This window comes from Agelaius tricolor, unplaced genomic scaffold (assembly GCF_023055355.1).
Source record: "Agelaius tricolor isolate 1412-34295 unplaced genomic scaffold, bAgeTri1.0.p SCAF_6, whole genome shotgun sequence".
NCBI classification, from domain to species: Eukaryota; Metazoa; Chordata; class Aves; order Passeriformes; family Icteridae; genus Agelaius; species Agelaius tricolor.
Genome location: NW_027269266.1, coordinates 11,995,176 through 12,020,400, shown reverse-complemented (window position 1 = coordinate 12,020,400; position 25,225 = coordinate 11,995,176). Strand labels below are relative to the sequence as shown.

The 25,225-nt window shown below is 43.0% G+C and overlaps 1 protein-coding gene across 2 annotated transcripts in view; it reads right to left on the bottom strand.

Moving 5' to 3' along the window:
- NRP1 (neuropilin 1) overlaps positions 1-24,298 on the bottom strand; it is a 114,068-nt gene extending 89,770 nt beyond the window's left edge. For both annotated transcript variants that reach the window (XM_071428688.1, XM_071428689.1), the window contains exons 1-3: positions 24,140-24,298; positions 23,508-23,957; positions 20,094-20,268 (exon numbers count right to left, since the gene is read on the bottom strand). In XM_071428688.1, coding sequence (XP_071284789.1) covers positions 20,094-20,268; positions 23,508-23,574 — 242 coding nt within the window. In that variant the 5' untranslated portion in view covers positions 23,575-23,957; positions 24,140-24,298. The remainder of the gene's footprint in view (positions 1-20,093; positions 20,269-23,507; positions 23,958-24,139) is intronic.
- Positions 24,299-25,225: the final 927 nt, after the last annotated feature.

Below are 25,225 nucleotides of genomic sequence, written 5' to 3'. Positions count from 1 at the left end.
TTTAAATATTCACTCATTGGCTGACTTTAATCCTGGGAGTGAATTTTTACGGCTGATATTTAAACTCTTGAAAATAGAGTCTTATAACAGAATCTCCAATGCAGTTTAAACTACTGTGCAGCAGTCCTGGCTGGCTCTGCTTTAGGTAGCATGCCTTTTAATCTACTGTTTAAATACACAACTGAATAAATACTCTGGATTTTAGTGGACAGAATAGTTATAGATCCTAAATGACTTGCCATGAGAAATGGAATTAAGAACAGTACATATGGTTTAATAGCTTTATCATTATGAACAGGCACAAAGGCTGACATTTGAAAGTCATTATCCTCTTGCACAAGCTGGTACAATTATACTTTTAATCAAGAATTTCTACTTCTTTTGTAACTTCCTGTCTTTCCAAGTTCCTGTGATATACAGTTCCCATTTTGGCCTCATCCTGTTTTGCCCTGCTTCTTGTATGTTAAGGAGTCTTGCTCTACTGTAGGCTAGCATTTTTCAAATGCAGCAGCATACAGTAAACAGGAAAGATTCCCTTAGGGACACTGTTGTTTTTAGCTGATCAAAAGGCCATTCTGACATCCGCTTCTTGCTCAATAAAAATATTATTTAAGGAAAAAGAGAAACAGCCCCAGATTAACATTGTGTCCCTAGCCAGACTGAAGCCTCAGCAAAAGAAATTACTGGCGTCATTACTGCTTAACCTATTGGTGTTCCAGTCCACCCTACTTCAGTTACATGGGGTAGAGACAACAAATCAGACTGTAAGTGAAAATGCAGTGTCCTCTGTTTTTCCTGAATTTTAAACAGAACCTCTTACTACAGTTTAGCAAAACATCACAAACTTAAGGACACTGCCCTGACCATATGCCAGGAGTCCATCATGTAAACTGCATCCAGTTTACATGTTTCAAGCCTGTGGGAATTTTGAAAGCAACAGGAACTTCAAGATTTGGGCTTCATAAATTGGTCTAAGACAGTCATTGCTTTGACCCTGATTAAAAAAGAGTTTTGAGCTCAGACCCGAATGGATGCACATGAACAGTCTTCTGAACAGAAGCATTTCATAGTGCTTCATCGTCCATGTGGTGTGGTCTGTACTGATCACAAATCCTAGCGTGCAGTGCTCCATCTTAATGGAAACAGTCTTGTCCATGTGTTAGAGCAGGAATATTTTGGGCCTTAATTCAGGCACATACTAAGCATATGCTTAATTGTAAGTTGGCTATGTTATATTAAGCAGGATTCAAGCATATGTTAAACAGGACTGAGCGTGTGCTGAGAGAAGAATGAGGAAGTCTAAATGAATTAATGACATTTGTTGAATTAGACAGCCTTTGTTGTGTGCACTTACATTCCAGTATTTTTCTTTCCATTCCCTTCCACTCCAGGGATATTGCTCATATCACTGTGTCCTGTACCAAGTATCTTTGCTAAAAGATACAGAAGATCTCTAACTGCTGGCCCCTGTGCTCCTGCAGTGCCCGTGCTCTGCAGGAGTGACTGAATGCCACAGCCCAGCGAGCACAGGTCTGTCAGCCTGTCCCACCCAGACTCCCACAGGCTTTGAGCCAAGCCAGGGGTGCTGCAGGCAGCACTGCCTAAGCAAACACAATCTGACGCTATCATCAACGTGTGACACAGTGCAACACAACTCTTTCAGTTCTTGAAGAAAAGTTGACTTTCATAAGAGCAGAACTTAAAGGTCTTGTGCTCATTTTCTGTTTTAATTTTCACTTGTAAGCCAATTATGCCACTTGTAGTGCATTAAGCCTGTGACACAACAAAAAATTTCAAAACAGTAGTAACTTTTTTTTTTTCCTCATCAGCATGGGCAATATTGTACCAACCTTGGCAATCAGCTCTGTGTCTGCCATGACAGAAATGAATTCCAGCAGCTATCTAAGACTGCCAGCTTTCCTGTCCACTTAGGGCAGCCATTTGTGAGGATTTGGGGTGGAATTTATTTCACCTTATAATAGTTGTCTAAAACCCAGAGAGATACTCTGAGCTAGTTATCCCTTGGTAGTCTGGGGAGAGAGATAAAGGCACCTGGAAAGAATGATTTATCCTGGTGATCGGTCTTAAGGTGGGATTTATTTTTGCTCCATAAGCCACAGAAAAAACCCACATACCCAGATTAGATGACACACACATTTTTTTGGAAGATGAATTAGGTGAAATTATGTGGATTTTGATGCTTTTTCATCATTTTCCTCATGATTATTTTTGAATGACACTTGCTTATCATTCCTGCTTATGCCTTGCACTTTCTTCTGCACAACAACTCTGCAGCAAAATACCCTGTTTATTTCCTGCCCATGTGCCAACACTGTTTTCTGCTACATGTTCCCTCTACAATGAAATTAATACTGGGCAGCACTCCTTTTGCCAGGAAAAAGCCTCTTTGGAGATCATTGTTTCCCAGCTGTTTAAAAGGGCCTCATTAAGAGCAGTTTTGAATTGCCAGATGAAAAGAAAAAGTTGCAAAGGAACAACAGGTAGGATAGTTTCAAACATTAGCAGCACTCTTCTGAAATCTAAGTTGGAAATGCAGTTATAACTGTGGATGAGAAAGGTGTTACATTGGGGAAAGACAGGAAATTTAGCTTCTAAGTTTGGCTTATGGCTCTAATTTTCATGTGTGCAGCATACAGTTACTAGACACCTGTGCTTGGGACTTGAAACTTGGCTGGCTTTGCATCCACATGGTGTAAAATGGCATAATAGGACTTTGATATAATGATATGACCTAATCTTGCAGGAAGGACAACTCTGCTCCTGACACTGCAGGTCTGGGTGAGCTAGCAGTTTTTGTGGCTGAACCTGCAGCAAGATCGGAGAGTTCAAAAGTGAGAGTGGCTGCTCTCGTGGACAGAGCCAACAAAGGCAGGCACTTGGCAAATACAACCAATTCCTGCCTCTCTTATCTTTGACATGCTGCCACAGCTCTCCAAACACCTTCCAAAGGAAACGTGCTGCAGTCGGGCCAAAGCAGCACAGTGTGCTGCCACTGGCTGGGACTCGCTAGGGTGCTGGAGTGGTTGTGCACGTAAGCAGGGAGGATGTCAGGCATTCCCAGAGGAGCACGTAGTTTGCAGGCATCAAAGGAAGCTGAAACCCAGGAGTTGGCCCACAAACCATGTGTTCCTGCTGTTTGTGGCCTGCAAAATGCAGTGAAGCACTCCCGGACAACTGAGGTACAGATGTGGGAGCTCTGGTACGTGAGACAAGACTCCAGAATCAGTCTAGGAGCTACAGAAATGTTTAAAGTCTGATTTACTGCAAATGGGATGCTGCTTGGCTGTTGCGTGTGATCAAAATGGGTCATCCTTGCCAAAGAAGGCAAATGCAATTCTGTCAAATAGCATCTAAGTGCTTCCTTTGCTAAGTGGAAACAATTGCTTCTCCTCACTTTGCAGACTCTTCCTGGTGTTTCCTTAGGTGGCACTGACACAGTTCACAGATAAAGCATGCCTGTGCTGCTAATATTAAAAAAATAATTGGAACAAAATGTAGGAATGTTGTTTCTTGATTTCCCACACCAAAATTTCAACTTCTTCTACAAAGAAATATGCAATAATGTTACTATCTGTGTTGCTCTATTCAGGCCCTATCCACGCTGCAGCTAGGAGAGTGTTCCCATGCTGAAAGACTGCATCATTATTAGCAATTACCAATGTAGCTGTGTTATTAGTAATGGGACATCTACAGCCAGTTTGCATCGTCTGTGCTGCTCTTATTTATTTTGGAGAAACAACAAACATAAAATGTCTCTGCAGGATGCTGACATGGTGTGTATAAAGGCAGATGTCCCTTGCAATCTCGGGGGTGGACAGGGAGGAGGTGTCCGAGGGAACTGCTCAGGCACTGAAAGGTACTTTCATCAGTGTTTCCTTTGGAAAAGGCTGCTCAAAAAAATGCTAGGGGAAAGGTGGGAGGGAGGCGAAGAGGAGAGGGAAGGAGAGAGTCAGAAAAGCCAAAGATGAAAAGTATTTTTCTCACTGTAGTCAGCTCAGAAGCTTTTTTGACAGATAATTGCTAATTATTTGAGAGAGATGGGCACTTTTCTGCAGGTAACTGTCTCTCATGCCTTAAAACCCTGTAGAGCTAGTCTGGAATAGCCTTTAACAGCTACTTAAAAAAATCCTAAATACAGCAGACAGCAAACAGTCTATTTAACACCTGGGAAAAGCAGATACACTGCAAGAAAATATTAATCTCGTTTCAAAAACAGATGATTCAAGAGCATATTTTTAGAGTGCCTTTTAACTTAGACACCAATTCAGTTTTCTGGTTACTGGGTCAGGGTGCTCAATGCCTGCGTCAGACAGGGACGATGCATGAGTGAAGTCCTGGCTCAATGGCAAGGGAATGAGATCTGCTCTAACGTCTGAGTGCACAGTTGTGACTGCTTCTCTTCAGAATTTGCCAAGAATGCACATTAAAAGAAGCTGCAGGGTAAAAAACTACAGCTGCCTGACAGACAGGCAGCAGCCTCATTTTGCACAACTCTTGTCTGTACTCTGCTGAAATAAAAACAACAGGCTGATTCATAACTTCTAAATTATCCATGCGAGAAAAGTGGATTTTCCCCTGCTATAATGAGAATATAGGAGCCTCCTTCCCAAGCACCATGCTGGGGCAATGGTCCACAATCTGCCCCCTCACTGCAGCTGGTCCAGACCATACACACTACAACAGCCTTTAACAACTCCTTTGCTAAAAGCTTTTCCATTGACTGTGCTTGATACAGTCCTTAAGAGAAAGTCTATTTTTGATCCTTTTCTCCAGATCTCAGTCTTGGTTCCAGATACTTTGGGAGGGTTTGCCATGCTGGCTGCAGCCATGACTGCATGCTCTTGCCACGGGCGGAGGTACAGTGGTGATTCCTTGGTACAGAGTGGAAATTGTCTGATAGCTGCAGCCCTGATGAGCTTTGGGAAAAACCTGCCTCCACCTGGACCAAAGCTATTGGGTATTTTGGTCCTAAGTCCTGCCTGCCCTGAGCCTTAACACTGAAGTGTTTCATCTTCATGCTCTTTCTTTAAAAAAGTCTTTTTAGGGCTTAGCTGAGGGGACAGACCATGACCCAGCAGGGCCCTGCAATCACTGGGTAGGGACATGCTTGTGGCCCTACCCCTCAGCCCTCCCCTCCTAGGGAAGGCCAACCCTCCATGACACTTACATGTATTTTAAAAAAGAAAAACAGAAGGGAGCCTTATTTTTAATAAAAACGTTCAATCTAAAATTTTAAAACTAATAAGCAGAGCTAGTGACAAACTAGTATTGACTTAAGCAGAAAGGTTGGGATAGTCAGTGAAATAAATGTTCTGAAACACTATAATTAGATCTTTGTTTTTATGGAAACAAACATTTGGTTTACATGGATTGCTTCATTTTATCTTTTGCATTAAATAAAATGCAATTTCTTTGATTAGTAAGTTGAATGACCTCCTAGACCCTTCTAATCCAAATAGTCCTGGGATAGGGTAAACAAATCTAATGCAACTCAGTAAAATTTTATTTTCATATAAGATTAATAATAAAAAAATTCAAATTGAATAAACCTTTCATCATTTTATCATCAAAATTCAAATGAAATTCATGACAAAAATTGAATTGAATGCTTCCCTTTTGCTTTGTGGGGGAAGAGAACTGAACAATTGGAATTTAAGACATTCCAGATTCAGACAATGGACTTTGCCAGGTCTATACAATACATGTTTACAATAAAACTTCCTAATGTGCTTTAAACTAGTTTTTCCCATGATAAAGATATTTTCTACAAAAGTCTTCAACTGTTAGCAATTGTTGCAACCGTGTTGTATTTTTCAGTGAAGTTCCCCCCCCTCAGGCCCAAGTCAAAACTAGACAGTCATCTAAATAACACTTTCTCTGATGCTGGGATGGAACTCATCTGCAAAATTTTTGTAGTACTTTCCTGCCAACAGCTATCTAAGATCATACCTTGCTAAAAAAGCATTTTCCCTCCAGGTTCCTCAGTGGCAATACAGCAAAAAAAGGTGTTCCCTGGGATGCAATAAATAAGCACGTGCATGTGTAGATGTGCAGATGTGTAAGATTTCCCCAGCACAGAAACATACAATTGAGGTTACAGCAGTGACAGTTCCATTATAAAACCATTTTCACATGTTTGGAGCTTTCTGAGCTGTATTATTTTGTCACAGAGGTTTACATTTGGCCCCTAGCTTATGGGTGATATTTTTTTTTTGAAGTTTCACAAAGTCTATTAGTCCATTTTGAGTTACCAGAGGGTAAAGAAATGCTTTTCCCACCTCTTAGATTCTTGTAGCCCTGTTATGGCATTGATTTTTGCACAGAAGTCTCTGCAGAGTTTAATAGCAATCAGCAGCCTGATGTGCCTTAATGACTTCCTCTGTGCATTCAAAAAATGGCTAAACTTGACAAGTTGAAACCTTCCAAGGGGCCAGTGCTCACTGAGTAATGGCTCCCAGGCCAGTTTGGGATTATTATTGTAAAGCAATAACAGAATAAAGACATTAAGATTTCCTTGAGTTTATGAAAACGTTTCAAAAATTGGTTTTGTCTTCAGAACAGCCCCTGAGTTTAGAGCTATGCATCCACTTCTCAGCTTGTGCACATCAGATTAGACCCACTGCAGTTATTGTAACTGCAGCAGGGAAGGATCCAAACCATTAAGGAAACACAAAGTGGTTGGCCACAACTTCATTTACTTCACTAGAAACATGCTGATAAAAAAATGGTACAGTTAAGCACAGGATGGGCCCCTTTATGTCAGTGTAAGCTGCTTTGCACCATATTTTTGTGTAATATCTGAATGAGAACAATCCCCTGCAAACATAAGCCTGCACAACACATAAAAGAACGTGGCAGAGACAAGTTTCTTGTGTCAGTGCACCTCATTTATGGAAAGCAGGACTGGCAGAGGACAGCTGTGGCACAGGGAAAGGATCCTGAAGCAGCCAGTGTTATCTTTGTACCAACCATGACAGCAATTTGCAGATCAGGTTCTTCCTGAGCCAAAAGTCATGTCCTGGTATTTAATGGCTTTCAATCAAATTTTTTCTCATTGGTGTAATCTGGTTTTTAAGCCAAGCAAATATATGGTGGTCACCATAACAGTTCAACTCCTAATGCTATTTCATGTGTTCTCAGAGAAAAGGATGGTAGGCTCAGAGGTATTTTCTTTCTGGGATGAGTTTTGATTTCTGCAAATTTTGATCATACAGTGATCAAAAATAGATCATCAGGTGAAGAAACATAGTCATGCAATGAAATCAATATAAATTAACAATTCAATTTCCCTTTGGTTCTGTTTTTCTTCTATAAATCTTCCCTTCAGTGGGAGTTTCAGGGCTATGACTGAGAACAGCAAAAGCATCAGGAAGTTGTGACTTTAGGAAGAATCTAACATTACCAGCTCTCATTATTTTTAGCATGAGTAGCATGGAATTTGGTTGCATATTTCAAAGCATCAGCTGTTGATATTGTGGTATTGCCAAACTTCTCATTTATGGCAGAGAAAAGCACCCAAAATATATTTGATAAAAAATGAAACAGGAACCAGCAGTAGATTTTGAGATTCGAGGACTTTTATAAAGTTTCGCAATTTTTTGAGGCCTGACTTATGATGTCCAAAATTTGGAGTGGACAAAACTGATAAAGGGAACGGCTGTGTTTTACTGAGGAGAGTCTGAGTTTTCACATCAGCTGTAGAGAGGAGAGAAGGAAGGACAAGGCATCAGGTGGAACAAGCAAATCATAAACCAGCCTAAAATGTTCTGAAAGGAGGTTAAGAAACAAGGCAGATGACCAGCACAGTACCTCGTGCATTACATGTACTCTAACAACAGAAAATGGTTGTGGGGTGTTTCTTGGCTTTGTTTGTGGTTGGTTGTTTTTTGATTTCATTTCATTATTGTTCCACCAGTACAAATGCCTTTGAATAATGTGCATTGAAAGAAAAATAATGTCCAAACTGAGAAAAATCCTACAAGAGACACTGGCACCACTGAAGTGCTCTTCAAAAAAGGGTTTTTTGGGGCCTAAAATAATTTTTTTTCAGTCCAAGCAAGACTGGGGAAAAATTTTGTCATTGACTTGGAAAAAGTCAGAATTTCACCCTGTGTGCAAGAATGGGGAATGCTCCCCTCACAGCAGACAGAACAGGTCCAAAATCTTCTGTGTCATCTGCTTCCACCCAATAACAGCTTTATAGAAGTAAGTTAAGAATGAATAACTCAACAGCTGCCCAAGGCGGCTCTAAAGTGCTGCTCTCCCCTGCTACACATGAGAAGACAGCCATTAGTGCTGCTGCTGCGAGGTTCACTGCTCCTTGGGGGACTCTGCATTTGCAGAATGGCCTGGTTTTGTACTGGCAATATGCACACGTCTGAAATTGCTTGCATTTGGATGCTGTTTGCTGCACAGCTTTGACTTAGTGCCATGTCTGTTACAGATTCTCCTCATCACAGATAATGTGTCTCTTGTGAGCATGAGTGCTATTCTTTATTTTTGTTTGGATAACACTTCTTTCTGAACGTTAGAAGATTGCCACATGCATTTTTACACTGCAGTATATTGTTAAAAAAAATTAACAGTTAGAAGATGAACAACACAAAACAATGGAAAATTACTATTATACTGCTTTACATTTCCACCAGCAGTCTCTAAGGGTTTTGCAAACACTAATAAGCACATCCTCAGATATTTGAAAACCAGAGAAATATTACGCTCTCTAAGGAAGCAGAAGCACAAAGATGATGATTGACTGTCCCAAGATCAAGCAGTAGGAGAGAGTTATCACTGTAAAGAGTCACAGAACCACAGCATCCAATCCCGTACATTTCTTTAAAGATGTTAGTGGAAAGAGAGTTTTGCACACATATAGAATTACTTTTGTCTTTATTTCATCTACTTTTAAGAAGCTCCTACCCATTCGTTCTAAGTATTAAAGTGCAATACAGATGAATGGCAAAACTTTAACTGCCTTCACTCTGAGTTAACATTTGTTCAGCTACAATACTGACCTTTCTTCTGAGAATTTCTAGGGAGCTGTGGAAGTGTAGAGTCAGCTCCTCACTCAGATGATATAAATCACCGGGGTTCTACTAAGTTCAGTAGAATGATCTTTAAACAAATTAGGAATATAGTCCATGAAAAACAGGTTGCTTTCTTTACATATTTAAATAAAAATTATCTGGTGTCTCTCAGATGGGAAAGAGCTGAAGCTGGGATGTTGAAAGGAAAGATTTATTTTCTTTTCTATGCTGAGCATATGAGGACATGCAAAAGTTACCTGGGGATCAGATATTTATTTTCAGAGTAGTCAGAGCTTGATTTCAGAGCATCAGATGAGCAGTGCTTAACATCTATGAGCATGTTTTTACTTTTTAATTTCAGGTGTGGGGGAGGAACAACTAAGAAACTTGCACGTCATATAGAAGATCACAGGGTGAGAGTGTGCATATGGATAATTTCCATGGAGTAAGTCAGGTGCTTGAAGGTCACACCACAGTAATTTATGTAGCTGCCTAGTAACACAAGCTCAAAAAAACCCTTCCTGGAAAGCATAAGTTACAGCAGGCAGAGGAACTGCTTAGCTTGGACACTTTGGCTAAGCTTTTGTTTGAAGACTAAAAGCTGGGAGAAAATGGATGTGTCAGGAAGGCCCTCATATGCACATCTACATTCACATTGCAATTTGCAGCTTGCAGTCACTAAGGCGATCCAATTAACTTTTGCTGATAAATGTAGCTAATATGGGATCCCAAATCCTCTACTAGCCTTGGTGACTAGTTATGTCACACAAAAGTAGGTTTGTACATTGTTTTTACAGGCACTATAGCTTCACCAGTTTAGAAACCTCTCTAGATAAAGCAGTCTTTGTTGAAAGCTGCTGACATTAGCAAGGTTTATTCTGTGAAAATACTGACATTAGACACCTTTATACTAGAATATATGCATCCCCCAGTGCATGCTGAATTGTTTTAAGTATACACAAACAAAGCCTTAATTGAAATAATTAAATTGGTCCAAAAATCAGTGCATGAAGACTAGGCTTAGAAGACAAAGATTAAAATTCCAAGGAGTACACAGGTACAGTTAGTAAAAAAAGTGTAAAAATGTGCAAAGTATACATGTAATAGCCAGTAGAAGGAGTCTAATTGGCAAATATAAGACTGGTGCTTGGAGGTAAGTTTCAAGTTTAGTTTGGGAGAGAGCTATTTGTGTGGGAAAGGATGGTTTCTTGAATAATGACTTACTATAATGAGAAGAATGAGAAGCAATTTGGACACTATTAGCTACACTATTCAACAGTAATAAGGAGCTTGAAAATGATGTCAGAGAAATGAGATAAAGATGACTATTATACTGTTGGAAGGCCGTCATCTAGTATAGCTGTGGAGAATAAATGAAAATGGAAACCAGTAAGGAACATAATAAGATATACTTATGGTATTTTGTTTGAGCTATTAGCAGGTGCAGCTCTACTGGCATCAGTGGAGCTGTCTTCACTTGCTTCACAGCTCAATGTAGTCCTGTATCTATTTTATACACGTACATTTTATAGTCTATGTGCTATAAGAATGCATTGGAAAACTTTTGAAATGCATTAGAGCATTAGACTGTGTGGAGTGGTTAAAATGTGTACCTGATTTAACTGCTTGCCATCTGGAGCACAAGGAGACAAACCTAAACTGTCTGCTGTAATGCATGTAAAGAAGTTTTGGATTTAGGCCCAGATATGAATATACAAATAGATAAAGTTTACAGAACTGTGACACAAAGTCCCAGGGGTTTTCTGGGAATGTCAAAAAACACTCAGCAATCAGAACATATGCCTTCCATGTTAATATATCTTATGCCTCTGTCTCCAAAAGAGATTATAAAGATGACTTTGAAACATGAAAAAAAAGAGTTTTCATTTAAGAGCTACCTTTGCATATTTTTCTAGACTTAGCTAAAGCTACTCAAATGAAGCGACAGCCTAGGATTTCCTCTAAGAAGGGCTTTTAGCATGAAGGATATAAGCCTCTCATTTTGCATCTGGCAAAGTGGTGTGATTGCTATGGAAATAGGCAGTGTAGCCTGCATTTCTACATGGTGATCAAACTAAACCTTTTCTAAATTGCTGATCTGCTTTCCTTGTTACAGATGAATACATCAGAAGAAAGTCAGTAGAAGTTGTCTGGCTTAATGACAGATTGGCATAAGAAGACAAACTTTGATTGTTACTCATGCACTTAGGAACTTGTTTCCCTAGTAAGACCTAGGAGCTGGAGAAGAGCTAATAACCTATTTATCATGATCTATGAAGTATGAGGCTGAATCTTCTACTGTGTTGTAAATTACTCTGGAAACATCTGAAAACCACTGTTAAGAAGCGATTATTAATTTGTGTAGTGCCAGAAATGTATGTCCTACTCATTAGCCCTGCTCAAGTGAGTCTGTGGTTTTAATTGACTTCAGTGTGACTGTTTATGTGAATGAGCAAAACTTTGGCTTTGAGGGAGCAGTTCTCAAAGCTCGAGGCAGAATAATCACTCTGGTGTGAACAGACTTCTAGTTTTCTCTAGGTTACCAAGTTTCAATTGAATACAGAGTGTTGCAAGAAAAAAAAAACAAAAGGAAAAAGACTACCAATATAACTTTTTCAAAGAATGGCATGGCCCCAGCACAGGGCTGAGATGTGAGCTCAGTCCTGCCCCACCTGCAGTGGGCACACCACAGCTCTGATGGGCTCTGTGTTCACGTGGGGGCACAGAGCAGCCCAGAGCACAAATGTGCAACAGGGCCCCAGTGCTGGGAGTGTAGGGAAGGGATTAAGCCAAGCTCACTCAGCTTGAGGCTCAGCCCATCTGTATTTAGGGAAGGCATGGGATGTGTGGCCACTGCAGCTCCATGTCAGTGTGGAAGGCAGCAGACAACTGCCCAGTTTCTCCTGAACAACAGCTGGTTATTGCGCTTCTGGGATGTGCATAGTTTCTTCTGGATGAAATCACATTAAATGGGTGTCTCTTACATATATGGAGATATTTTCTCAATGGTCTTTTTGAGCCATCTGAATTCTTCATTTTATAGCATTACATAAAACCCTTGTAATGATATTAACCTTCAAGATGAGTCTAAATATGCACAATCTGATAATGTTTAAATAAATTATTATAAAGTTCACACAGTTCATAACCAGATCTGCAGATCACAGAGTTTCACAGTACCTTGTGCATGAGAAACAATCAGAAATTCAATTTCTGAGGTTACACTTTTAAAAACCTTTGATACTGCCCATGAAAATCAATTTCCTCCATGGAAGTTTAGGACTTGGGAAGGGAGTTATTCTCACATTTTTGTGAATTCCTACAGAAAAGCAAATGACCTATGCTCCCAAAAAGTTGGCAGGTGACTTATTAAACTTCTCTCAAATCTCCTTCAGGAAGTTAATTAAAAGTCTATTTGGAAATGGCCAGGTGCTTGCTTCCCACAGTGCAAGAGGGAAATCTGTCACCCTGTTTAAAAAATTGTTTGGTTACTCAGGATAAAGAAATAATCATTATACCAAGCTGTGTGGTTTTATGATGGAAAACTGTGGCTTGGTGAGAAAAGTACCAAGGTCAATACAATGAAAAACCCACAGTGAACTCAGACATGATTTCCAAAGCCAGTGGTGGATAGAGGCCAGGAGAACAAAGTCTTTCCTGCGGTTCACTCAAAAACAATTTTTAAGATTATGGATAAAAATAACTCTCTAGCTTGAGAGAGTTATTAGCTTGAAAAAAATCATTAGAAAATATTTTTAGATGTTTTATAGGGATTGCTAAGGCTGACAAAATTACCTTGTTAAACACTGGATCCTGTCCTAAAATACTATGGCCAAGTCAACTAACAAGAGAATAGTAGGGCTAAGCCTTTTTCATTCTTTATTCTGCCAAACCACTGCCTCTTGCAATCAGGATTGATTACAAACACCCAATTAAGAGGCATTTGGAACATGATCTGAACACTAATCCTGTGTCTTTTTCTCTTTATACCTAATTATCAGCCTTAAGATGGGTATTAGGGCTTTAATTAGTAGATTTACTTTAGGAACTTCTACATAAACTAAGAAATCTATAACATATACATAAATACAGGCATATATGCACAGCCCTAAAGAGGTGCACATAAAATATGCCTGTATCCAAGCAGTTTGGTGTGATATATAAGCCTAGACATATACATGTGAGTGCATGTATATCTAGTTTTCAGACATAATTTCATTCCTTGGAAATACTGCAAAAGAGAATAATTTAATTTGGGTTCACATTAGCTGTAAAAAGATCTCTATATCATAATTATCAAATTATGATCCAATGTTATAGCTTTCAATAAACTATGATTAAGAAACTAAGAAACTAACAGAAACACATAGTTTTTTGTTCCAATTAGATTAGCCAAGGAGAGGAGGGTGGAGAGAGGAGCAGTGTGGGGTTGACTGAAAACATATTGAGAGTTTCACAGAGCTAATTCCAACAACTCTGGGTTTCAATTTAGAAAGGACTTAGACCTTTGTTCTGAATTTGTTTATCTCTGTTCACAGAAAGGATGAAGGATTAGGCTTAAGGGAATCCACATTTGACCCTCAAATTTTTCCTGTCTGAAGGGCATCTGGTTGTAGCACATCTAGACAGAATTCCCCTCAGAGTTAAGTGTTCAGAGTAATACAAAAATCCATATATGATGTTTATATCATATATACATATGTTTCATATATACATCCATATATGATGTATAAATAAAAAACCATGTATATGGTTTTATAGTTTTAATGTGCTGCTGTACTGAGACCCAAGTCAAGACTTTTCTGTGACAGGGGATGCAGCCATACACAGAGTGCAATAATGGGCTCTGCAACCCACCCCTCAGCCCTGAACACAGTCCTGCAAGACTCTCTAGCTATGACCAGGCACTTTGGTCATGGATTTCCTAATACCTTTTCCTGAGAAAACTCAAACTAAAACCATTACTCTAAAAGAACAAATTGTTAAACAGTTTGACAATAGAGATTCTCACAAGAGTTAAATGCTTGGATAAAAACCAAAGGAATTGTTTCATTACACTGTATAATCAGAAAATAATATGATTTCCAAATTCTTTTAATTCTTATTTAGTCCCTACAATAAAATAACAGCATATTCATCTTTAAGTATTTGCTTCTCTGTGTGCAAATACATGTGGAATCTTGTGGCAAAGAGATATTATATGTACTTTCATAATGCAAAATCTTCAAGTTAAAAAAATTTTTGGGGTACAAGAGTTTCTTGCTTCCTTGCTCCTGCACAGGGTCTGATCTGATTCCTTTCCTTGACAGGAACCTTTCCTGCAGCCATATGGAGGGTACCAAACAGCAGTGGTCTCCAGAAGGACTGTCTGGGTCTAGCCGAGTGCTCCCTGAGAAATCTTTTCATGTGCTTAATACACATAGCAGAGAAATGCCCTCAAAGTACACCCAGAACATGAGATACCACATGGCCCCCAATCTACTGCAACAACTCTTCTCAAACTAAGCCAAACCCACTTGTTTCTTGTTTTAGGAATAGAATGAAGGATGGCCCACTTCATCCCTTTAGTACTTCCAACTTTAGTGCTTCTCTTGGTAACCCCAAACAGCTCTTAGGGACAGATTTTTGAGGGAGACAAAAAGGATAAGATGCTGCCTCTTCAGCACAGGTATGGCCTTGCCAGTGTGTCAGTGCCCACATCCCACTCTGGCTTTGACAGAGAGATGCCCAGGTCCCTGCCCACCTCTGCCTGGGCAGTGCAGCCCACGGTGGCTGACTCCACACCTTGGGCTGGGTGGATTAGTGAATCCAGTCCAGAGCAAGCAGGGGAGGGCAGGCATCCTTCCAGCTGCCCTCAGCAGTGAGGAGGGGGCATTCCCATGTCTCCTGGATACCTTGTCCTGCTGAAATTCGCTCAAAGGCCAGTGCTGATGCTTAGCTGATAGTGCCAAGCCAGTGAAGCCATATTTCTGTTGGAAACCTAAGCAAAAGACCTTGGCTCCTTCAGACCTCTCTGCTCCGTGGTGGACAAACACAACCCCTGCCTTCCCCAGACCTGAGCAACTCTGCTCCTGTGCTGCTCACCCTGCCTTGTCAGCTGCACTGTGCCTGCAGCCCCATGGTGGCCAGGCAGAGGGAATTAGGAAGCTCTGACTGACATTTTCTATCCAAATAACCAATACAGTCATTAACCACCCTACGGGGCCTGCGCTGAGCCCTTCCCCACAGTCACCGTGAATGATGGGAGGCAGCTCGGTGGGAGTGGAGGGCAGAGCTCCCACTGCTCCCACGGCCAGTGGGGCTGCACTGAGCCCAGAACACTTTGGGGCAGTTTGTGGGAGCAGCTCAGGGCTGTGTGGGCTCCAGGTGCCCCTGGGGCAGTCAAGAAGCAGCTGCTGTGTGCAGCTGATGGCAGAAGCCTTCTGACAGGCTCAGTGGCAGCCCAGCAGGATCACTCCTGGTGGTTCTGCAGCTGGGCAGCAAGGACATGGGCACTCTTACTCCCATCAGCTCAGCCCAAAGGGCTTGAACCAACCCTGCACAAAAGGAACCGACACGAGGCACGACGCCTGCACAAAGCAGACCTTGCTGCATGGAAGAACAGGAACCAGGATTTAGACAAAAGCAAATGAAAGCTTAAACTTTGCAGAAACTAAAGGAAGGCCGAGCCATGACTTCCCTTGCTCCTGTTTATTTTACCAGCCTGAGTTTGTTATACCTACAGATTTGTAGCATAAATCCATTGACATTATTTAGAAGTAAACTGGATGAATGAATTTCTAACATCATTAGGTCTATGGGAGTTATGTGGAGCTATACTTTCACTCCATAGGTCTGAATACCTAGGCTTTCTTCCTTACCCAAGGATCTGGAGGAGGCATTTTCTTCTATATAAACAAACATAGATTTTTTTTCTCTGTATTCTATAACTGACTGCAATTTCTGTACAGCTCTGCTCTCATGCACGTAACTAACCCCTAGTAAATGCAATATGAAGAGTAATTATTTATGACATCTCTCCTATAACTTGAATGTTTCCAAAATGGACAATTTTTCCATTCTGAGAGATTTGACAGCACTGTTGTATATAATCCACAAGTGTTAAGCAAGAATTATATTTATTTACTACATTTATAAATGATGGCCGTTATAATAATAGTGCTGTGTGGCATATCTCTGAAAACCTTGTAAAACAATACAGTCAAGTCTGGCAACAAAGTTAATAATTTGTCAGTAAGAAAACCACTGTTGGGCTTTTTCTACCCAACCCTCCACCTTTCTTAAGCCCTTTTCTTCTGAAGCTTCACATTCATTTTCTTAATGTTTTTAACCTAGTGTCTGTGAAATTTTTATTGCTCCCTAGATAATGACATCTGATCTGAATGTAACCACACACCTCTTTGCTCAGCAACATTTGTCACAAACCATTATAAATTATCATGCTGATAGTGTGCATTGCTGGGAAACCGGAAAAGTTCCATAAATTCAAAGTACTGTATCAGTGACATTCTTGTTTATTATCTAGGTATAAAGTTTTACTAGATTCAAGATGGCCACATTTACACAGTAGGATACTTCAGCAACACGAGACTTGTACAGCTTGCACTAAGTGCTGAAAAGCATTTACCACATGCAACAAACACTGGAGCATTTTAACTAATATGTGGCCATATGTTTTGTCTCTTCTATTCATTTTAACCATGTTCCTGACTCCAAGAATGCATGCTTATTTTTGGGACTTGCTTGAGAAAAGGCAAAATGGCAAACAAAAACTACTTTTCTCTTAAAGTACAACCATAATTTCTGTTTCTTGGCTTCTTGAAGAGGAGGCATAACGCTCATTAAAGCTAAATGTTTAAAGACACTGTGAATTTCTTCATTATATATGTCCTTGATAACAATCTGTGGTCAACATGTTTGTGTGCTTCCTGTCGAAACCCAGTATTTCCATAATGCTGGTACAGTAGTCCTGTCTAGAAGATTCTTTATTAGATGAACCCAGCTTGTGTGAACATATTTTTAATTATTTGCCTGTCTTTATTCTTCAATACTGTGAAAGTTGAGTCCTTTGGAATGCTTCCAGAGAAAAAGGAATTTTCACCATGTTTACTTGAAATTTAAAACAACTCAAATGGTTCTGATTGTCAGAAAAACATACATATATGAATTTTATTAGCAGTCATTTGAGAAATACTTATTCATTAAAGCATAGCATAATAAGTAGGTAAATCAAGGGCATATTCTTAAATTAATTCCAAACCCTAATATACAAAGAGACTAACTGGGAACAGCATTCAGTAACAGCTAGTGCTTAAATGTGCTGCTTTTGATTCTCCCCAGAGAATCAACCTTTCACCAGTTTTACATTTCAATACATCTAGCCCTCTATATAGAGCAATATTTTTTAAAGTTAGGTAAAGCCTCTTGATTTTCTTATTGGCACTACGGAACAAGAAGGTAACCTTTCCAAAGTCAAAATGTCTCCCTTCCTGGGCTCAGGGGGTCCCTGTTATTAAAGTTGTTTTCAATGCTAACTAAGGTCCAAGTTGCAATGAACAGCATTATAAAGAGGATTTTGGGAGCTAGGCCAGCAAGCTAATCTTCTCTAGTCTACTCTAATTGTATGGGACATTTTTTGTTCCCAGACATGAATTCCCTTATCTCCCATTTTCTATCTGCATTTCATATTTAAGTGGTTATTAATTTCCAGTGCTAAACCTTTCAATAAACTAGACTGTAACCTAAATTACACATTTCTAGATTGCAAACTGGGTTTCTAATAAGCTAAGCATATTAGAGAAACAAAATGTACTTAGCTGAAAACCAAAAAAATCTCGTGATACATTTATTGCATTAATCACCCGTTGTATTCAATATTCAGTACAAGGAATGTGAATTTTGTAAGTAGATGCTGAAATTTCAGACCAGAGAGACTGTTGACAAATTCCTGTTGCTGAAATAATTGCTCTGGTCCTAAGGTTTTGGTGGTTTTTTTTTTGTTGTTTTTTTCCCCACAAATACAATCCCTCTCAAGTTAAAAAGAGCAATTTTCAATATAAATGAAGTAGCAGCTGAGTAATTTAGCATAGCCTAGAAAATTAGCGTTTCAGCACAGACAAAATAATGGTAAAGTCATCACCATCATACACTGCAAACACAATGCAAACAACCCTGTTGAGAGACTTCCTTCCACCCACTACCATCTCATTACTGCTTTGGGCTCCATTTCAGGGGCAGAAATAATGCAGCAGGGAGAGTGGACAATGAACACTGAAGAAGGAAGCAGCAGAGGGAGGGAGTCAGTCCTTTCCCTGGACCCAGTTCAGCTCAGTCTAGCACTGTTTAACACAACACTGTGCCACAAAGATTAATTGTTCTTCAAATAATTGTAGGCTGTACACCATTTTACTGCTGCCAAAGACCATGTTGGTTTTACAGAGTTGGAAAAACATGCATTCTAGCAATGGAGAAAAAGGATTTGACACTGAAATATGCTTGATTTGATTTCTTAATTTCTCTATAAGAGGCAAAGAGTGACAAATATTGTAAAGCATTAGCAGCATTCCACAGAATGAAAGCAAAACCTATATCAAGAAGACACAGAGAAGTGAACCATTGCCTGAGTACAAGACATTAAAAATTAAAGAATGGGAAGTCAGCGTGTGAACATATGGTGTGAATATGAGCTGCAGCTCCAACACCACAGTAAAAACTCATTTTCACAAAGTTTCGTTTTATGAGCACAGGGTTCTTCTGCATTATCACTCAACTATGGCACTGAAATGCTGATCTGTAAGTGGTTATAAAATATCATAAAAAAGCAACTAAGTACCACAATGCATCACTAAAAACTTCATTTTAAGAAAAAACAATAATTGTGATCTAAGTAATCGAGTTATTAAATAATAGGACAAAGATATGCATAGTAAAAATTAAGTGCTTGATACACTTGCTCTCTTTCCCTAAGTCCAACACTCTCATCTCATGGTCTATCACAAGCACTCCTGATAAACTGAACATCATTTTATGGGACCAAATCCTGAATACTACCGTGAAATACCAAACACCACTGGCTATTGAGTTTAATCTTTCTGACAGGCAGAGAAAATCTTGACTGGTAGCATTAATCAACAGCAACTCTCTTGCAGTTATCAGTAGGGGATAAAAAATTATGATACACAAGAAATATTTAAGTAACTATGATAGTCCAGTCCAGAAATATTTAAATAATGAATCACTAAAATATTTTCTTCATGCAACAAGCTGGCTGAATTCAGAGGGCATGTTGAAGAGGGGAATGATCTGACCATATGTTGCCTTGTGCAAGCTGTGAGATTTACAGATTTGGGGAAAAGTGGAGAACAGCTTCTGGGAGGTTCCGATTCTCCTTCTCTCTTTTGGAATGGGTGGTCAAAGGGAATGCGAGGACAGGGGACAAAGGAAGCTCAGCTCCCTCCTTTCTCCTCTCAGGGCACTACAGGAGAGCAGGAGGAGGGGAAAGAAAAGCTACTGGCTATAAATCAGCAGCAAAGGGAGAAAGAAGGAAATACGACTATCAGTGCTCCAGTCCACCGCCCCTTGAAGGGTGAGGGTAATTGCCAGACTAACTCTGCAATAGGAAGATTTGCCAATTTATAAACGGCCTGTCTATTCCATGGGCTGCTTGTAGTCGTGGGGGTAAAAAAGGAAAAAGAGCTCCTTTTTCAAACTCCAACTCAAACAAGAGAGTTACAAAAACAAACGGGCCAGCAAACGGTGCCTCACCACAACCGCACCCCCACTCCGCGCATCACCACCGCCCCCCGCTCGCAGCGCACCGGGCGGGCGCAACTCAGAGCAGCTTACAAACCTCAGAAAGATGTGAAGACATTTTTAACACCCACAGACACACACGCACACAGGCCCACACGGACACACATTCAGAGCTCCCTGCCCCGCTCGCCGCCGGCCCGGAGCTGCCCGCGGAGCTGCCCCTGGCGCTGCCCGCGGCGGCCGGCAGGTGTCGCCGTGGCGCTCCGCAGCGCTCCCTCCCGCGCTCTCACTCACTTGCAGTCGCGGTCCTCCAGGTCGAAGTGCGGGTTGAAGTTGATCATGATGCGCTGGTAGGGCTCCGGCGCCTGGATCAGCCACTCGCACTTCTGGCTGGGGTGGTAGGACTGCGGGTAGCCGGGAGACGTCAGGTACCCGGGGCTTAAAATTTTGATCGTGTCGCCACACTTGTCTGCGGGGGAAGGGAACACATGGGCTGGTCTCAGTGCCCCCGGCAAGCATCCGGGCACAGCCCGCAGCAGCGGACCCGGCAGACTGCCGTGGGAAAGCTGCGCGGCCGCAGCCTTCTTCAGGCTAACTTAGCATTCTTCTGCTTCTAAGGGCATCTGGGCTACTATCTACCGGAGGAAGAGGACTCCCTCCCGTACCCCATTCCTTAAATCCGGTGGCTGTAAAGGCAGCAGACAGCAGAAGGCACTCCCATTACTAAACAGTATCCTTTTAAAAAGTCCTCCACTCCAACAGTACCCCTTACAGTGTTAAGGCCTTGCCCCTGCATAACTGCGTTAATGTTGGCTGAGAAGGGTACATGGGACACAATTAACTCCAAAAACTGTACTCTTCTTAAGTATGAAGTTTCAAGAAAGGCTGGGAGGAGATGTTAAGAGATGCCATTTGACCCCCTGCCCAGCTATGGGATAAGTCTGGTCTGTGTCACTGACCATTGGGATTCTATTGGTGGATCCAAGCTCATTCACAGGACACCCTCCCTTTGTTTTATCAGTCCATAAATCTAGGCAGGTTGAAACTATCTGTGCTCTTCAAACCCAGGATAGAAGAGAACAAAGTAGCTCTAGTGAAGCAGAAATCATCCGCTATTTACTCTTTCAAGGACGTTTGTTCATGCTTGGAGACTGCATCAAAGTAATGGAGCAGAACAACCTCCCTTCCTCTTCCCTTCATTCCTTCCTCCCCTGAACAACAACAAAGATTTATTTCTAATAGCAAAATAGTTGCAAAAGTTTCTAGAATCACAAAGTGTGACAGTTGCTCCTTTGGGTCAGCATTGTCAGGGTTGCATTTTAAGCTTTATAGGAAAAAAAAAAGGGACAAAAACATCCAACCTACACAGTCACTCACTTCACTGTCCAGTGCAGGTTTGTGTTATCACTTTTTTTACTACTATGGATTTCTTTCTGTGCACCTTCAGGTAGGAAAAACTTTCTCCAAGTGTTGGTTGTTGAATTTTGAGCAATAAAACAAGACAGTAAACTATGGACAGGAAGAATGTCCCCACTAAAGCAAGACTATATATCACTACATCTCAATAATGGTATATACAGTCTGCAGTGCTCTATCTAATACATTCCCTGTGAAAGCAAAATGGCAATCCTTGCTCTCAGCATGAATTTATAAATATACAGGATTTTATTGTAGGAAAAAACAGGTCAAATGGAAATGAATGAGGAAGTGCACATCAAAAATGCATAAAGCAACACTCTTTATAGAAATTATTTGCCATAAATTAGGAGGGAAGGGGTTGATAGGTACTCAGATGTATGGTCAAATCCCAGATACTGCCAAGCATGCTGCTGGGAAAGGCTATCTTATTATATTTCTGCCGTGCCTTTGCAAAACAGGCTGTTTTCCTCTGACCAGAACAAAAGGCATTGGTGCTTAAAGTTCAAAAGCTGTCACTGGTGATCTTGCTAATCCGCTGTCTGGGGCTCTCAGGGAATCTTGCCTTTTCCTCCCTGTGTAAGCATACTCGGAAAGCGGTCTTGTCTCATTAAGCCCACTCCAGTCCTGCAAACATCATGGCAGGGTCTGGCATCTGTTAAATGCCTGAAATAAAGCAGTGCTGCTTCTAGTCACTTGACAGAGTCACTTCAGAGGACGCTGAGGTGGACTCACTACCACCAGCGCTCCTTAATCTGCGACTTCTGGGAAAGTGACAGTGTAATAAGATAATGCGGTCTGCTAGACTCCTTGGCTCTGTGCAATCTCCCTCACACTTGATTAAGAAGAGCAGTTTCTAATGACTTTGGACCATTAGTTCCAAATAAGGTTAATGAATTAATTTAGTGGACACTAATACTGCATGTAGGTGACGGTGGCATTAGTAGGTCTGGTAGGCTGCAGAGGAGGTTAATGGCCTTGGTGACTCCAGCAGGACCACCACATCAACCACTCGTGGTGGAGGCTTCTGCCCAGCAACTTCTTCTCCTCCTCTGCACAGGAAGAAATGAGCAACAAGAGCATGGGGGTGGCCCCCTTCTGTCCCTCAGAGGTACAGGGTGGCAGTGTGGGTCTATGTGGGAGGCAGCTGCCCACACCCCGAGCTGGGCTGGGGGGATGAGCAAAGTGCACCTCTGGGAGCATCCCCACACCAGGCTTGGGGCACCCCTCCAGCACCTTTGCTCCTGTGCCACAGCACTGCAGGAGGAAGCTCCTGATTAAACTAAGCAGCCTCCTCAAAACATATTGGGAAAGAGATTAACTTCCATCATAAAACATGTGATTTTAATACTCTCGCTTGACACTCCACTTGCAGTCCCTTATTAAAACAATATACCAGTGTAAGTGGAGGGTGCTCTCTTCTTTTAATTACTTTGATTGAAAACCCAGTCAGGCAAAAGTAAATATTTGATAATTAGTTAATAATAATTGCTCGGGATTTCTCAGGAAAGGAAGATTCACATGAGCTGTTTCATGTGCAAGAGCTAAACGTCAAGCAGTCCCACAATTAGACCATCTTTAAAAATGCATCATGCAGTGAAATATTCACAGTGCCCTGGCATTGTTCGGGGAAGGAGGAGCACCCTGCTTTTAATTAGTTGTGTTTTCAAGGGTTGCCTGACAGTAAACTAGACGCATCACTCATTTGTTATGGGATTTTCTCCTCCTGGAAGGAAGTCTCGAGCCTTCACAGAGAAGCTCAGCTCCCCTCTTGGCACAGTGTAAGTTGCACGTAAACTGCAGACTTGGGAAAGAGGTACTCTAGAGAGTCCTCCGTGTGCAGACTATTCGCAGGTACACACACAGCTGGTAGGAGGCATGAGCTAAAATTTTACGCTTTGGAAAACAGAAAGGGCGGGCGGGGAAGAGAGCTTTCCCTTTAAAGCATTCATTATCTTTCAGATATCGAAGGAGAGACGTTTAATTGCCTATGGGACGGGACGCTATTAAGATAATTGGCTGTCCTGATCTAGTGAGAATGAGCAGCCTGCTTTATACAATAACCCCAAAAAGCAGAAAATAAAGTCGGAAAGCAATGTCGGGGAGGGCGATCCTCAGACGAGGACTGAGCCGCATCCCTCCTCGGGCAGAAAGTTCCCCCCAGCCGGGTTTATGCCGGTGCCGGTCCCACGGCCCGCCGGGCACCGCCGCCCGCCCCCCGCGCCCGCAGCCCCGGAGCCCGGCCCCGCATCTGCCCGAGCTGAGGAGAGCCGCCGTCCCCGTGACACTCACCGCTCCGCAGAGCCCTGGCGAGGGTGAAGGTGAGGGCTGCACAGTGTAGGAGAAGTCCCCAATCCATTTTCCCTTCCGACAGCAGGGAAAGGAGGAAAAAAAAAATAAAAATGCCTTCCACGCACAACTCTTCCTTAAATCCTCCAGCCGGAGTGAGGAGCAGAAAGCACGGTCCGCAGGGGCAGTCTCGGGGACAGAAGGAGGCTGGCTTCTCTCTGTGCCTCAAGCCGCCCGCATCCTGTCATTTAGCTCCGGCTCCCTCTCCCTTTAACCACACTTGTTCCTTCTCCAGGCGCCGCTGCCCTTGCCATTCCCAGCGAGACTAGAAAGCCAAATAAAAACGAGGGGAAAAAATAACAAAAACAAAACCCAACAAACACACAGACAAGACAGATAAAAAATACTGGCGGCTGCCGACACCTCGGGAGCGCTCTGCTGGGCGAGGGTGCTCTGCGGAGGGGATATAAGGAAGGTAAAGAGGCCGTGAGCGGGGACCAGCCTGGCGCTGGAGTTTGGCAAACTGCGTCCCCGCTGCCTGCCCCGCTCTCCAGCGGCCGCGGCTCCCGCGGGGCCGGAGCCCGGGAGCCCCGGGGCGGCGGTGCCCGGCGGTGCCCGGCGTGCCCCGCACTCACCTGCCCCGGCGGGAGGCGAGCGAGCGAGCGCGCTGCCCAGCAGGCACTGCCGGCCGGCCGGGGAAGTGGGAAGCGCCCGGGCGGCTCCTGCTCGCAGCCTGAGAGAAGAGGAGCGCAACTCAGCGGCAATAAGAGAGGCCGAGGAACCGCCGTCTCCCAAGCCCCAGTCCCCTCCCCCTCCCCGCCCTCCTCCTTCTCCTCCTCCTCCTCCTCTCAGCCCCCCAAGACATCGGCAGCGCGGAAGAACGAACGAACAAACAAACACGGCAAGCCCCAGCTCTGGCGCTCAGCCGAGGCGGGGACAGGCGAGGGGAACGCACGGAGCGGAGCAGAGGGGGGCGGGAGGCGGCGGCCCCCGGCACTGCAGGTAGAGCCGATGCGGGCGGCGGCACCACCTGCGCCCGCCGCCCCTGCCCGGCCCTGCCCCGCCGTGTCCTGCCGTGCCCTGCCCGGCCGCCCCCGTCGCCCCGGCCCCACACACACACACGCACACACACACCCATCCCTGTCCGCCTCCCGGCTCGGTACCCCGCGGGAACTCTGCCCCGTCCCTTCCTGGGCCATCCCCTCTGCCACCTTTGCCTCCTCCGCCACCTTCTCCCCCTTCCAACACTCCTTTTTTGTTTCATGCGAGAGTGCGTGTCCCTCGAAGTCCCTGCCCTTTCCCCACTGGGACACCACCGTCCCTTCTCGTCCTAGGGAAAGCAGGCTGCGCTGATGTGGGGTGAGCTGCCAGGACCCCTGTCAGAGTACCCCCAGGTGTCAGGCTCATCTGGCCACTGCATATCTGCCTCCCTGAATCCCCTCTCTTCCCACCCTTTTCCCACTCTTTTCCCACCTCCCTTCTCACCCACTCTTGCTGTCATTCCCGTCTCTCTCAGCTCCTGTTGCAGCTTTGCCCCCCTCACTCTGTCTGTCTCTCATGAAGCCTCTTGAGGGGCTGAGGAGCTACTGGGGTCCCCCAGGGCCAGCTCTTCTCCCGAAGGAGGCTGTGCAGCATGAAATCCCCACTGGGGAGTGTGTGTCTCCTCCTGAGCATTCTCCCCACCACCACCACAGGCAGCAGAGGAGTGCAACAAAGCGGGG